At 42.4% G+C, this 12,559-nt stretch overlaps 1 protein-coding gene across 3 annotated transcripts in view; it reads right to left on the minus strand.

Annotated features, from left to right (window-relative positions):
* inpp4b (inositol polyphosphate-4-phosphatase type II B) overlaps positions 1 to 12,559 on the minus strand; it is a 900,896-nt gene that overhangs the window by 192,063 nt on the left and 696,274 nt on the right. For all 3 annotated transcript variants that reach the window (XM_041213287.1, XM_041213212.1, XM_041213146.1), the window contains 2 exons: positions 10,912 to 11,042; positions 4,104 to 4,211 (listed from right to left, as the gene is read on the minus strand). In XM_041213287.1, coding sequence (XP_041069221.1) covers positions 4,104 to 4,211; positions 10,912 to 11,042 — 239 coding nt within the window. The remainder of the gene's footprint in view (positions 1 to 4,103; positions 4,212 to 10,911; positions 11,043 to 12,559) is intronic.

Below are 12,559 nucleotides of genomic sequence, written 5' to 3' on the forward strand. Positions count from 1 at the left end.
AGCAGGCACAGGACATACCTCATTCATGTGCAGTTCACAGAAGCATCAGCACATTTAAAGGTGCAGCAGCTTTTGCACAGAAGCAATCTCAATCACCCAGGTTTCTGAAACACGACTCATGGATTTTATGAGTTTGAGGAAAAGGACTAAACCTAATAGGAGTTCTCTGGAGAGCTCAAGTACCCTTTTGGGATTTTTAAGAATACACATGACATACATAAAAGGTGGATAAGGTCTCTGGAACTGTCAAGCTGTCAAGACATTTAAATCCCCTGCTCTTTCATTTTTGAAAAAAAAAATAGCCTGTCATGCCTCTCTGTTGAAAAAAACTCAGTGCTTACAATTTCAAAAGCTGTTTGTTGACATAATCCTGAGGGTTAATTATAATTATAGTTCTAGCACTGCTGCAACAACCTATCATTTTGACAATTGGGGCCCTGTAAGATTAGAGGCTTATCGACAGCTGCAAGTGGTTTTAAAGGCATTAATTGTATTTGATGTGGGACTATGAATATAAATGTTTGTTTTTATAAGGGATTAAATACTTGAAGGGATTTAAATGTGTTGAGTGGACTTTTATCAATCAGAGTGTTTTGTATATAATGAGGAATATTATTTTATTTCATTTCATCATGGTTCCTGAGCTCTGCTCATGATGTGTATTGGGTGAAGTGAGCATGGAGAGTGTAAGGGTAAAGGTGGTGTCTGGAGGGCATGAGTTGATATAAATTGGGACTAAGTTAATATAAGGGTTATAAGGGGCCATGGGGATGAGTGGGGAGTCAAGGTCGGCATGTGTTGGTACTTTCATAGGAGCTATCAGGGCCCAGGGGATGGGTAAAGGGGCACAGGTTAGCACAAAGTATGAGGGGCCATGAGGCTGGGTAGAGGGGTATAGGTTAGCATGGAGGGTATGAGGGGACATGGTGGTGGATGGGGGGCAAGAGGTGGCATGAGTTGGCAAGGATGAGACATGGGGAGCATGCGGGGTATGAGGTATAAGAGCTAGAGGACCTTACTGTTTTTATTATAACTGGGACAAAGTCCCAGAGCACCAAGGTAGGCCTTTTAAACAGCCTGCTTTGGCACTCAGCAGCCTCTCTGGCTGCTCCGCACGGTTTCTGGGGGCAGTGGGCAAAACTCCACTTAGCAACCACCTCTCAGAATGAAAATCCAGTGGTTCGGGGCAGTTTCTCCCAAGTCGGGTTTGGGGAGTTGGGAATTTTCCCAACTCCGCGCACCCAACGCGGGAGCGAAAATTGTTTCACAGTAAAGGAAAGAAGATGTCCAAAAGGCAAACAAAGTGTCTGACTCTTGAAATGTCTCCTATGGGTGCCTGGAAGATTCATATAGTAGAAACTCTGTTGCAGCTGCAAGTTACAAATTGCTTTATTTTTTGCATTGCTTGGTGACAATCTCCTCCTGCTCTTACTCCATGCTAATTTGATGCATAAAAGGGCATATATCCACTTTTCTCAGACAGAAAACTGTTTTGTACTGTTCACTTTTTTTCAGTGCTGCAGTGATACTTTGAAATCTTCCAATTTAATAAACTAACAGGCCTCAGTTTTAATTGACCCCACCTAACGGAAACCAGGCAGTTAAACTGGAGCAGGAGTCTCAATGAGTCCACCCCTGCAACCTGGTCAACTCCAATCTTAAACTGCAAGCTGTAATGACACCCACCTTAAGTCAAGAGTGTGCTCTTTATATATGCATGTCGGGTAGTGATCACCTCATCGGGCCAAATCTACCATTCTAACCTGAGGACTAAGCAGCAGGAGTAATGGTGGCCTCCCAGCTAGGCCAAACCTGCCATGAACAGTAGCCCAGGCCAGAAGACACCCAGTGAGGTAAGGTGTTTACTTTTTTTAAAAAGTAGTTTTCTTGAGCACCAGCTGGAGCAGGAGTGCACCTTCAGGTTCCACAAATAAACTATGGACCACATCGACCACTGGCTTTCCCACCCCTGCCACAGTCCACCCAACACATACATTGTCCCAAGAATCTTTCCTGAGAACACAGTCCTGCCCACCTTCCAGACAGTGATCCTTGCTGGATTTGGGTGAGATTGTGCTCTTGCATAATGTACGCCCTCATAAAATCTCTCCTGGTCTCATCATGCAAGCTTGGTGCTTGCCGTGCAGCCACCCTCCCTTCAGCAACAGCCCGACCCTGTTCCCACCCCAATTAAAATCAAAGTCAATACTCCAGAGGTAGGGTTTTGCCCTTTGCTTCAAGATCCCAACGTCAGGATCACGGGGGCCAAAAATGTGGAAAAAATCATGCAACAGTGATTTTCCCCGAAATGGCTAATTGGTGGCCAGAGGTTGGGGGGAGGCCCTTCAACTCAGAAGGAAAAGTAGAAACATAGAAACTAGGAGTAGGCCATTTGGCCCTTCAAGCCTGCTCCGCCATTCAATATGATCATGGCTGATCCTCTATCTCAACACTATATTCCTGCTTTTTCTCCATACCTCTTGATGCCCCTAATAATAGAAGTAGCACACTGCCTTTCCAGGTGAGAGAGAGAAAGAGAGAGAGGGAGTCTCAAGATGGGGGAACCCTCCACAGGGCAGCTTACGGCTGCAGCTGAAGCTACACAGGCTGGGAAGGCCTCAAAGAGCCTTCCTGGAGCACTGGCCCCTTGGTCTGCTGACAGAGGCCACCTCCAGACAGCTGGTTTATAGTCCTCGATGTCTCGGGCAGGGGGGGGGGGGTCTGCAAGCCGACTAGTAAATTCTAGTCGGCCTCTGATAAGAGGCCTTAGGAGGCCTTGAAAGTGCCTTACTTGGCTATTTGCAGGGGAGTAGTCCCCATTTCATCTCCAGGAAAATGGCTCGGAGCATGGATGATGCTGGCAAACTGGCACCTGCCCCCATCCCAGTCAGCGACATGAATTTTTGTACTCACCCGCTTCTGTGCTCACCCCATAGGGACTAAAAATCCTAATCCAGGTCTGACCTGGAGTAAAATAACGACTTATCATACCGATGATGCAATTGCAAAATGTTGCTTGTGTTCATCTGCAACAGCTTTTATCCCTCACTTTTCACTATTGCTCATTCATCCATTTTTGGAAATGTAGGCTTCATCAAAGAAAAGAAAACATTAGTGACTAAACTGCTAAAGTTTCTTAATGATATTGCATCACCTTAAACTTGCAGTTACTTCTGATTAAATTAGGATGAGAAGCAATAGAAATATTGCCCTCAGCAATTGCAATATGTCTAGAATTTACCAAAAGCATTCCACAGACATAGCATATCATATACACACATGAACAGATATGGGTCACATCAACATAAGCTCACTTCAACATGTTCATCTGCTGATTTTTCTCCTCTCCTCTCTGAAATGCTGAGATACAGTTCCATGGCAACAGCAGCTCCAAGTGCCCTTCCTTCACATGAGTCAAAGTGGTGATGGTCCAGGAGCCTTTTTGTCTGTGGGGGAAAACCTAGTCAAGGCTGATCCCGTCCTCATCCGGCATCCATGAGTGCATTTTCACCAGAGCTCACAGGGGCATTAATTAGGCCTGGGAACACTACCAGATTTGTTTTCTGCCTCTCCTTAGCCCTCTGGTGCTGAAGCCTATTGTAACATACAAATTGAGTTAACTAATTCTGCACTGACCACAGAAACTGGACCCTTCCAGGACTACTTGACTCAACATCACATCATAACTTAGTCACTGAAACAGAGAAACCTAATTATACCACATCGATCAAGGACCTAAAAGTAAATGATCTTTTACCGATCTCTGAAGAGCCTTTCTTCCCCCCCTCCCAAGAGAAATGATTTGGTACATTCATGTGGACTTCATTCTAGCTACTCTTTTCCCACAAATTGCCAGCAATTAGAATGCTGGAAATTTATACGTCAGGATAAAAGTGCTTGGAAGGAAAATTAAGATGAAACCACCTTTCCTCACTGACAGACTTTTGCAAAAGTAATGGAGGTCAACAGGGCACATAAAAACATGATTGCAATATCTTTGAACAAATCGTAAAGCTTTGAGATATTTGAAAATATGACTTAAATGGGGAACATTGTACAGTATGCAAATCAGAAAAATTACAACATTTAACAAAAGCCCTTACCGGTTTTGGCAGAACTACTCTGAATGTGCATTCTTTGTAAATGCAGATTAACTGGAACAAATTCAAGCTTTTTCTCTCCTCTGCTGCAGCTTGGTTTAAATGACGACCCTGCAAATCAAACACACACAATGTGGTTTTGTCAGCCAGAGGTGGATAAAATTTACAGATAGGCTTGACTATGTTGGTATTAAACAGCTGCTTCAAGTCGAAGGAGTTCTCTAACACCATAGTTAATTGGTGCTGGGTTTTCAGTTGTTTATATTGCTGAGTAGATTCCACAGTCCCAGAGTAACAGATGAGCAGTGTGCATGTTTTTCCATTCACAATTTTTATTTTATGGCTGACTGTCCTTCTCCACAATCTCTTGTTGAAGTCGATGGAGTGCTAAATAGAAGGGAATATTATTGGGCAAGATTACCACAACTGTCTCTACCCATTTATCTGAAGTGGCAGGTGGGGGTGGGGGGGGTGGGGAGTGAAGAGGTGGTGACAGCAAGGTTGGCGGTGAGTGGGGTTTGGGGGGGGTGCTACTGATAAATTCGAAGATGATGTGAAGACTAACCAACACAGTTGGAAAGTATGGCACAAAATACCAGGTGAACAGGAACACTGATCTGTGCCAGCAAGACCCCATATTTTAGACTGTTGTACTTGAACAGCAGGAAACCACAACAAAAGTAATTCTATGACATTGGTCAGTTTTGTGATAATGTTCAATACCGTAGTTGTAACTGACTGCTTTAGAACACTAACATTTTTTAAAAAGTGATTTTGAGTATATGAGTAATGCCAAAGTTTGTATTAACTTCTTGCCCTTGTGGTAAATGTTAATCACTGATACCTGTTTTATTCTGTTGATCAAAGTTATGAGAGTAGTTTGACAGGACTGCTGACACGGGAGTTAAGTTGCCACTATAAACTAGATGAATTGCACCAGTCTTGGCCTTTCTGCCAGCAGTGTTTGTGGGCAGTCAGGCAATGACAGGGTGAAAACTCCATTAGTGAAAAAATAATTAAGGTGAACATCAGTTATTGGAGAAGGGAATAAATAGAACAAATTGGGGTGACAAATGTAACTGTTGTGCCTCATTCCCACACCTTCTGCTCTGATCTTAAACAGACCATAGGCCTCAGCTCTCCACAAGCTGAAGGAACATTGTATAAAATATTGTATCGATAAACAGCACAGGGAATCTGCACAAGAATCTGATGTTGATAAGGCATTTGTCGGATAATCAAATAAATTCCAATATATTGGAATGAATGATTTTGGAGTCTCTACCAATCCATGAAGAAATAAAAATGTTCCTAGCTTTACACTTCAGATAGTATTATGACCTAATGTGTGTGTGTGCCCATGCAATTCAATGTTTCAAGTGAATTACTGTCAAACACGAGTGCTAATACTTATAGCAATTATCTTTATCGTGTTAGGTAAACCAGTCCACTGAAGAATTTTAAAGAAGTAAAGAAATAATACATCAGAACTATATTATCACAGATATCACAAAATATTTAAAATAAATTTAATCTGTAAAGACAAGTGGAATGTTGTGCCCTCCCCCATGGCAATTTTTAGGATGAGGTCATTTAATCAGACAGTAGTAGGTGGGGACCTAGCCACATTCCCACCTCCTGATTGAATCCATGGTGGGAAGGCTCAGGAAACAAAGCAGCAGGTTAGCATGTGGGGGGTGGATTCAACTTCATGGAAAATTATGAAAAAACTAAAAAGAAAGGTGAGCCCAAGAGAGGCTATTAAAGTCTCCAGAACACAAAATAGGACAGAGTGTTTGGAAAGGGCTAGGAATCTAACTTCAAGCACATCAGATAAAGGAACGACAATGAGAAAGGGGACAGGAAATACAGGACTGAAGGTGTTGTATCTCAATACACACAGTATACGAAATAAGGTAAATGAGCTTGTGGCGCAGATTGAAATTGGCAGGTATGATGTGGTGGGCATTACGGAGACATGGCTGCAAGGGGATCAGGACTGGGAGTTAAATATCCAAGGATATACATCCTATCGAAAAGATAGGCAGGTTGGCAGAGGGGGTGGGGTTGCTTTGTTAGTAAGAAATGAAATTAAATCGATAGCAAGAAATGACGTAGGGTCAGATGATGTAGAATCTATGTGGGTAGAGTTGAGGAACCACAAAGATAAAAAAACCATAATGGGAATTATGAACAGGCCTCTGAACAGTAGTCAGGATCTGGGGCACAAGATAGGTGCGTAAGAAAGGTAAGGTTACAGTGATCATGGGGGATTTCAATATGCAGGCAGACTGGGAAAATCAGGTTGGTAGTGGATCCCAAGAAAAGGAATTTGTGGAATGTCTATGAAATGGCTTTTTGGAGCAGCTTGTGGTGGAGCCCACTAGGGAACAGGCAATTCTGGATTTAGTGATGTGTAATGAGGCAGATTTGATAAGGGAGCTTAAGGTGAAGGAACCCTTAGGAGGAAGTGACCATAATATGATAGAATTTACCCTGCAATTTGAGAGGAAAAAGCTGGAATCAGATGTAACAGTATTACAGTTGAATGAAGGCAACTACAGAGGCATGAGGGAGGAGCTGGCCAGAATTGACTGGGAGATGAGCCTAGCAGGAAAGACAGTGGAACAGCAATGGCAGGAGTTTCTGGGAGTAATTTGGGAGACACAGCAAAAATTCATCCCACGGAAGAAGAAGCATTCTAAAGGGAGGACGAGGCAACCATGGCTAACAAGGGAAGTCAGGGACAGCATAAAAGCTAAAGAGAAAGCATACAATGCGGCGAAGAGCAGTGGGAAACCAGGGGATTGGCAAGCCTACAAAGACCAACAGAGGACAAGTAACAAAGAAATAAGGAGGGAGAAGATTAAATATATATATATATATATATATATATATATAAATAAAGGGTAAGAGAGAAGCAAAAGTGGACATTGGGCCACTGGAAAATGACGCTGGAGAAGTAGTAGTGGGGAACAAAGAAATGGCGGAGGAACTGAATAGGTACTTTGCGTCAGTCTTCACAGTGGAATACACGAGTGACATCCCCAAAGTTCAAGAGAGTCAGGGGACAGAGGTGAGTATGGTGGCCATTACCAAGGAGAAAGTGCTAGGAAAACTGAAAGGTCTGAAGGTGGATAAATCACCTGGAACAGATGGATTACACCCCAGAGTTCTGAAGGAGATAGCTGAAGAGATAGTGGAGGCATTAGTGGTGATCTTTCAGGAATCACTGGAGTCAGGGAGGGTCCCAGAGGACTGAAAAATCGCTAATGTAACCCCCGTGTTTAAGAAGGGAGTGAGGCAAAAGACGGGAAATTACAGGCCAATTAGCCTGACCTCGGTCGTTGATAAGATTTTAGAGTCCATTATTAAGGATGAGATTTCAGAATACTTGGAAGTGCATGGTAAAATAGGGCAAAGTCAGCATGGTTTCATCAAGGGGAGGTCATGCCTGACAAATCTGTTAGAATTCTTTGAGGAGGTAACGAGTAGGTTAGATAAAGGAGAGCCAATGGATGTTATCTACTTGGACTTCCAGAAGGCCTTTGACAAGGTGCCGCACAGGAGGCTGCTCAGTAAGTTAAGAGCCCATGGTGTTAGAGGCAAGATACTAGCATGGATAGAAGATTGGCTGTTTGGCAGGAGGCAGAGAGTAGAGATAAGGGGATCCTTCTCAGGATGGCGGCCTGTGACTAGTGGAGCTCCGCAGGGGTCAGTGTTGGAACCACAACTTTTCACTTTATACATCAATGATCTAGATGAAGGAACTGAGGGCATCCTGGCTAAATTTGCAGATGATACAAAGATAGGTGGAGGGACAGGTAGTCGGGGAGGCTGCAGAAGGATTTGGACAGGTTAGGAGAATGGGCAAAGAAGTGGCAGATGGAATTCAATGTGGGCAAGTGTGACGTCATGCACTTTAGTAGGAAGAATAGAGGCATAGGCTATTTTCTAAATGGGGAGAGAATTCAGAAATCTGGAGTGCAAAGGGACTTGGGAGTCTTAGTCCAGGATTCTCTTAAGGTTAACTTGCTGGTTGAGTTGGTAGTTAGGAAGGCAAAGGCAACGTTGGCATTTATTTTGAGAGGACTAGAATATAAAAACAGGGATGTGCTGCTGAGGCTTTATAAGGCTCTGGTCAGACCACATTTAGAATATTGTGAGCAATTTTGGGCCCCGTATCTCAGGAAGGATGTGCTGGTCCTGGAGAGGGTCCAGAGGAGGTTCACGAGAACGATCCCAGGAATGAAAGGCTTAACATATGAGGAACGTTTGAGCGCTCGGGGTCTATACTCAATGGAGTTTAGAAGGATGAGGGGGATGTAATTGAAACTTACAGAATACTGAAAGGCCTGGATAGAGTGGACATGGGGAAGATGTTTCCATTAGCAGGAGAGACTAGGACCTGAAGGCACAGCCTCGGAGTAAAGGGAAGACCTTTTAGAACAGAGATGAGAAGAAACTTCTTTAGCCAAAGATTGGTGAATCCTTGGAATTCATTGCCACAGAAGGCTGTGGAGGCCAGCTCATTGAGTGCATTTAAGACCGAGATAGGTTCTTGATTGGTAAGGGGATCAAAGGTTATGGGAAGAAGGTGGGAGAATGGGGCTGAGAAATTTATCAGCCATGATTGAGTGGCGGAGCAAACCCGATGGGCCGAATGGTCTAATTTCTGCTCCTATGTCTTATGGTCTTAGGGGACAGTCTTCCTGTCCTGCTTTCAATTGAGGCCCTTAAATGAGCAATTAATTCCCTATCCAGCACCTCATGTTGCCGCCACTGGTATTAACCCAGTGGTGAGCAGGGAAGTCACCATACAGGGAGCATAACAAGCAAACTCTAGTATGTTTGCATGCAGGATCTGGAGTGGGGGGTCCTTCATTGCTGATTGAGGGACCCGGCATTGACCTGGTTGCTGACCCCCTCCCCCCTTTCCCCAACATCACTCACTGAGCCTGGATTCCTCCTCAATCCGAGGCCTCAGGCAAGTGTAGTAATGGCAGCAGCCACCACCTTCCCACTGGTGCTGCTGAGTACAGAAGAGCTGCTGGCCTCTGATTGACCAGTTGCTCTCAGAGAGTGAGGGTGCTGCTGGCGGGCCAAGAGCCAAGACCCCCATTGTTTACACAAGATTCTGCTCTACATATACGTTCTGATAGCCTATTTTTAGATTGAAAAAAATTCTCAACGTAAAAACAAGGTAATGTTAAATAATGTTAGTTCACCTGTTTTAGGAAAAAAATTACATTCAGTGAGTTCTTAGTTTAAATTGAGGTTTAGTCCTTTGGGATACTGATCTGCCTAGCAAATAAATATGCTGACAGACGCTCAGCAGATTAGATTGATTTTGTTCACTGGCTTTGTCTCAGTGAACGGCTCATCAATTATGCTCAGGCAGTGTTACTCCTGCATTGAAATGTATTAGATTCAAAATCAGTGCAATTATATTACAATCACAATAATATTTAAAATAAATAAATTGCTAATTCCTGCTCAACCACAGATAAAATAATTTCATGACTAAATTAATACGGTGATCAAAATTAATAGCAATATAAATGAGCTTAAAACACCAAAAATGGCAAATGAATTAATAGAAGTGCAAATAATTGTTCATGTGATTGTGAAACCTACCTGGTAGAGATGCTGTGGGCAGGATCGGATAGGCAAGAATGGAACCAAGCAAAGGGAGGCACACCAGCCTGGACAAGCACAGGCTGTAGGATAGTGTTAAAACTGTAGGGGGTCAATGTGGGACAATGCACCATGGTCAATGTTACGATATTTGGTTAGGGCCTTTTTAACACAGTGGAAGAGGCACAAATTTGATTAGATGAATACAAACAGGGAATTGCATAGAGACGGGTACAGATCTGGGAAATGGTGTTTAATAGGTGGATTTACCGTATCAGGCAGAAAACAACATTCTGTGAAACACAACTGCTTTATTGTTAAACTAACTAGTACAAATACCAGTTTCCGCTCTTTGCTTCTAGATCCTTCCCTGTCCAGAAGTAAAATCCCCCTTACTAGGGTAAAACCTAGCTTTTAAGTATAGGCATCAATGAGCATCACCTACTCCCAATTCACTCTGAAGCCTATCCTGATTTACTCTTAAGAGACCTGCATTTCTAACATCATCAAACGACAGCATAGTCAAAAATTCAAGAGAGGCAAGGGTGGTGGGAGACAGGGTGGTCGGTTGCACGGGAAGAGAGTGAGCATGTCTTTTTTTGAGAAGGGGTTTGGATCAGCAATTTTGGAGTCCCTGTTGGTTTAGAGAGAACTTTTCACCATACAGATCCCTCATTAATCAATAAATCTTAAATCATCAATGAAAGAGCAGCTATGGAGAAAGATCTTTCCAAAACTACAAGCCTGAAATATCTAAATACATTCAACCAGCAATATAAAATATTTAACTAGTATTCAGATCAGTATCTGCACATACACTCAAATTGGGAAAGCAATTGTTCCCCTTAAATTGGTGTTTACAAGGAGATGAAGGACAGCCAATAGTTTCTGTAGAGCAATATATTATGGGGATACATGTCCAAAACAAATAACAAGAATTTGACCAATAAATTCATTCCAATTCCAGGGTTGACCCAGATCTGTTTGGACATTTTTAGATCACAGGAGAATACTTGAGAAACTTTGCAGTTACAATTATTTTTGAAAGTGAAAATGACCATTTTTCCCCTCTCCCCACAAATGTGACAATAATAAAGCAAATTCTGAATTTATCTTAATGAAGTTGAAGATATAAATTAATCCCTCTACTCGTCACTCACTCTGTGCTTTGTACCTGAGAATTTATTGAGTTCCGTAAGCATTTCCTGGTAGCTGCTAATCATGTGCTGGTAATGGACGGTGACATTTTGCCGTAGAGTGTCCCAGTGAGCAGAAAGCTCCCCCAGCTCCTCCAGGTCTTGTAATCTGATGCATATATTAAAAAAGAAACAATTTGGGTCATCAATTTCAATCAGTCAATTACCAGACAGCAATAAATCTCCATTAAAAAGCAACATGTTATGGAGTGCCAGAGCATTACAGTATGAAATGAAATATAAAACCCTAATATGTGACAGATGGTCTGGAAATATTTCCACAGCACAGCTGCTGAGGTTGGACGTATATACTCTTAATATGTCAGTCCCTACAACAAAACACAGGCCTGATTCTCAAGTTCCTGATTCTCAGGGACACAAACTATAAACATTTTTGTTTAAAGTGTAATTAATTTTAAAAACAAAAACAGAATTACCTGGAAAAACTCAGCAGGTCTGGCAGCATCGGCGGAGAAGAAAAGAGTTGACGTTTCGAGTCCTCATGACCCTTCGACAGAACTGGTCATGAGGACTCGAAACGTCAACTCTTTTCTTCTCCGCCGATGCTGCCAGACCTGCTGAGTTTTTCCAGGTAATTCTGTTTTTGTTTTGGATTTTCAGCATCCGCAGTTTTTTTGTTTTTAATTAATTTTAAGTTGATCCTTTTCCAATTCTTTGCCTTCTATCTTTCAAGATGCTAGCTCATGTACCACTACAGCTCCAAAGGGCTTGTACATTCCAGTACCTTACCCAAATAGCCATCCGCTGATAAATGGGGAGGTAGTGGCATAGTGGTAATGTCACTGGACTAGTATTCCAAAGGCCCAACTAATACTCTGGGGATTTGGGTACAAATCCCAAAATGGTAGAATTTAAATTCAATTCATAAAATCTGGAATTGAAAAATAAAAGGTTCATCTCAGTAATGGTGATGATGAAACTATTGTCATTTGTTAAAAACCCAACTAATGGAAATCTGCCGCCCTTACCGAGCCTGGTCTACATGTGACTCCAGATCCACAGTAATGTGTTTGGCTCTTAACTGTTCAATGAAATAGCCTAATGAGGCAATTATGAATGGACAACAAATGCTGGCCTTGCCTACATCATATGAAAAAATAAAGTTAACTCTGACTCTAGACTTTGACTAAGGAAGGCAGATCCAGTCTTGCCCTCATCCAACATCAAGCACTCACTTTCCAGTCAAGGTCACTAAACAACAATTGTGAGAAGTAACCCTGCCCAATTTATCACCTTCAAGATGCAGGGCCACAAAAGCCAACTGGAGGGCCCCTACCAAAATTATACCTCAGATCAATTAACTCAGCATAGACTGGAGATTGACTCTGAAATCACTTCACTTGCATAGCCCAATTCCAAATTGAGAAGTTCAATTTTAATTGAAAAATCTTGGGAGTTCCCCTAGTATTTTTTTTTAAAGAAAAATTGTTTAAAAGAGGAAGTTCAGCTTCTACCCATGTGTTAAGATCCACCCATTCCATATTGCCACTGTGCAAACAGCTTCACAATTCAATGACTTGTCATGAAACCAATTTAATCACTCATTCCATCCCACATTCCCTGTCAAATCATGTTTGTTATTTTAGATATAAATGAAGCATAAAT

The sequence above is a fragment of the Carcharodon carcharias genome, chromosome 1 (assembly GCF_017639515.1).
Source record: "Carcharodon carcharias isolate sCarCar2 chromosome 1, sCarCar2.pri, whole genome shotgun sequence".
Classification (NCBI taxonomy): Eukaryota; Metazoa; Chordata; class Chondrichthyes; order Lamniformes; family Lamnidae; genus Carcharodon; species Carcharodon carcharias.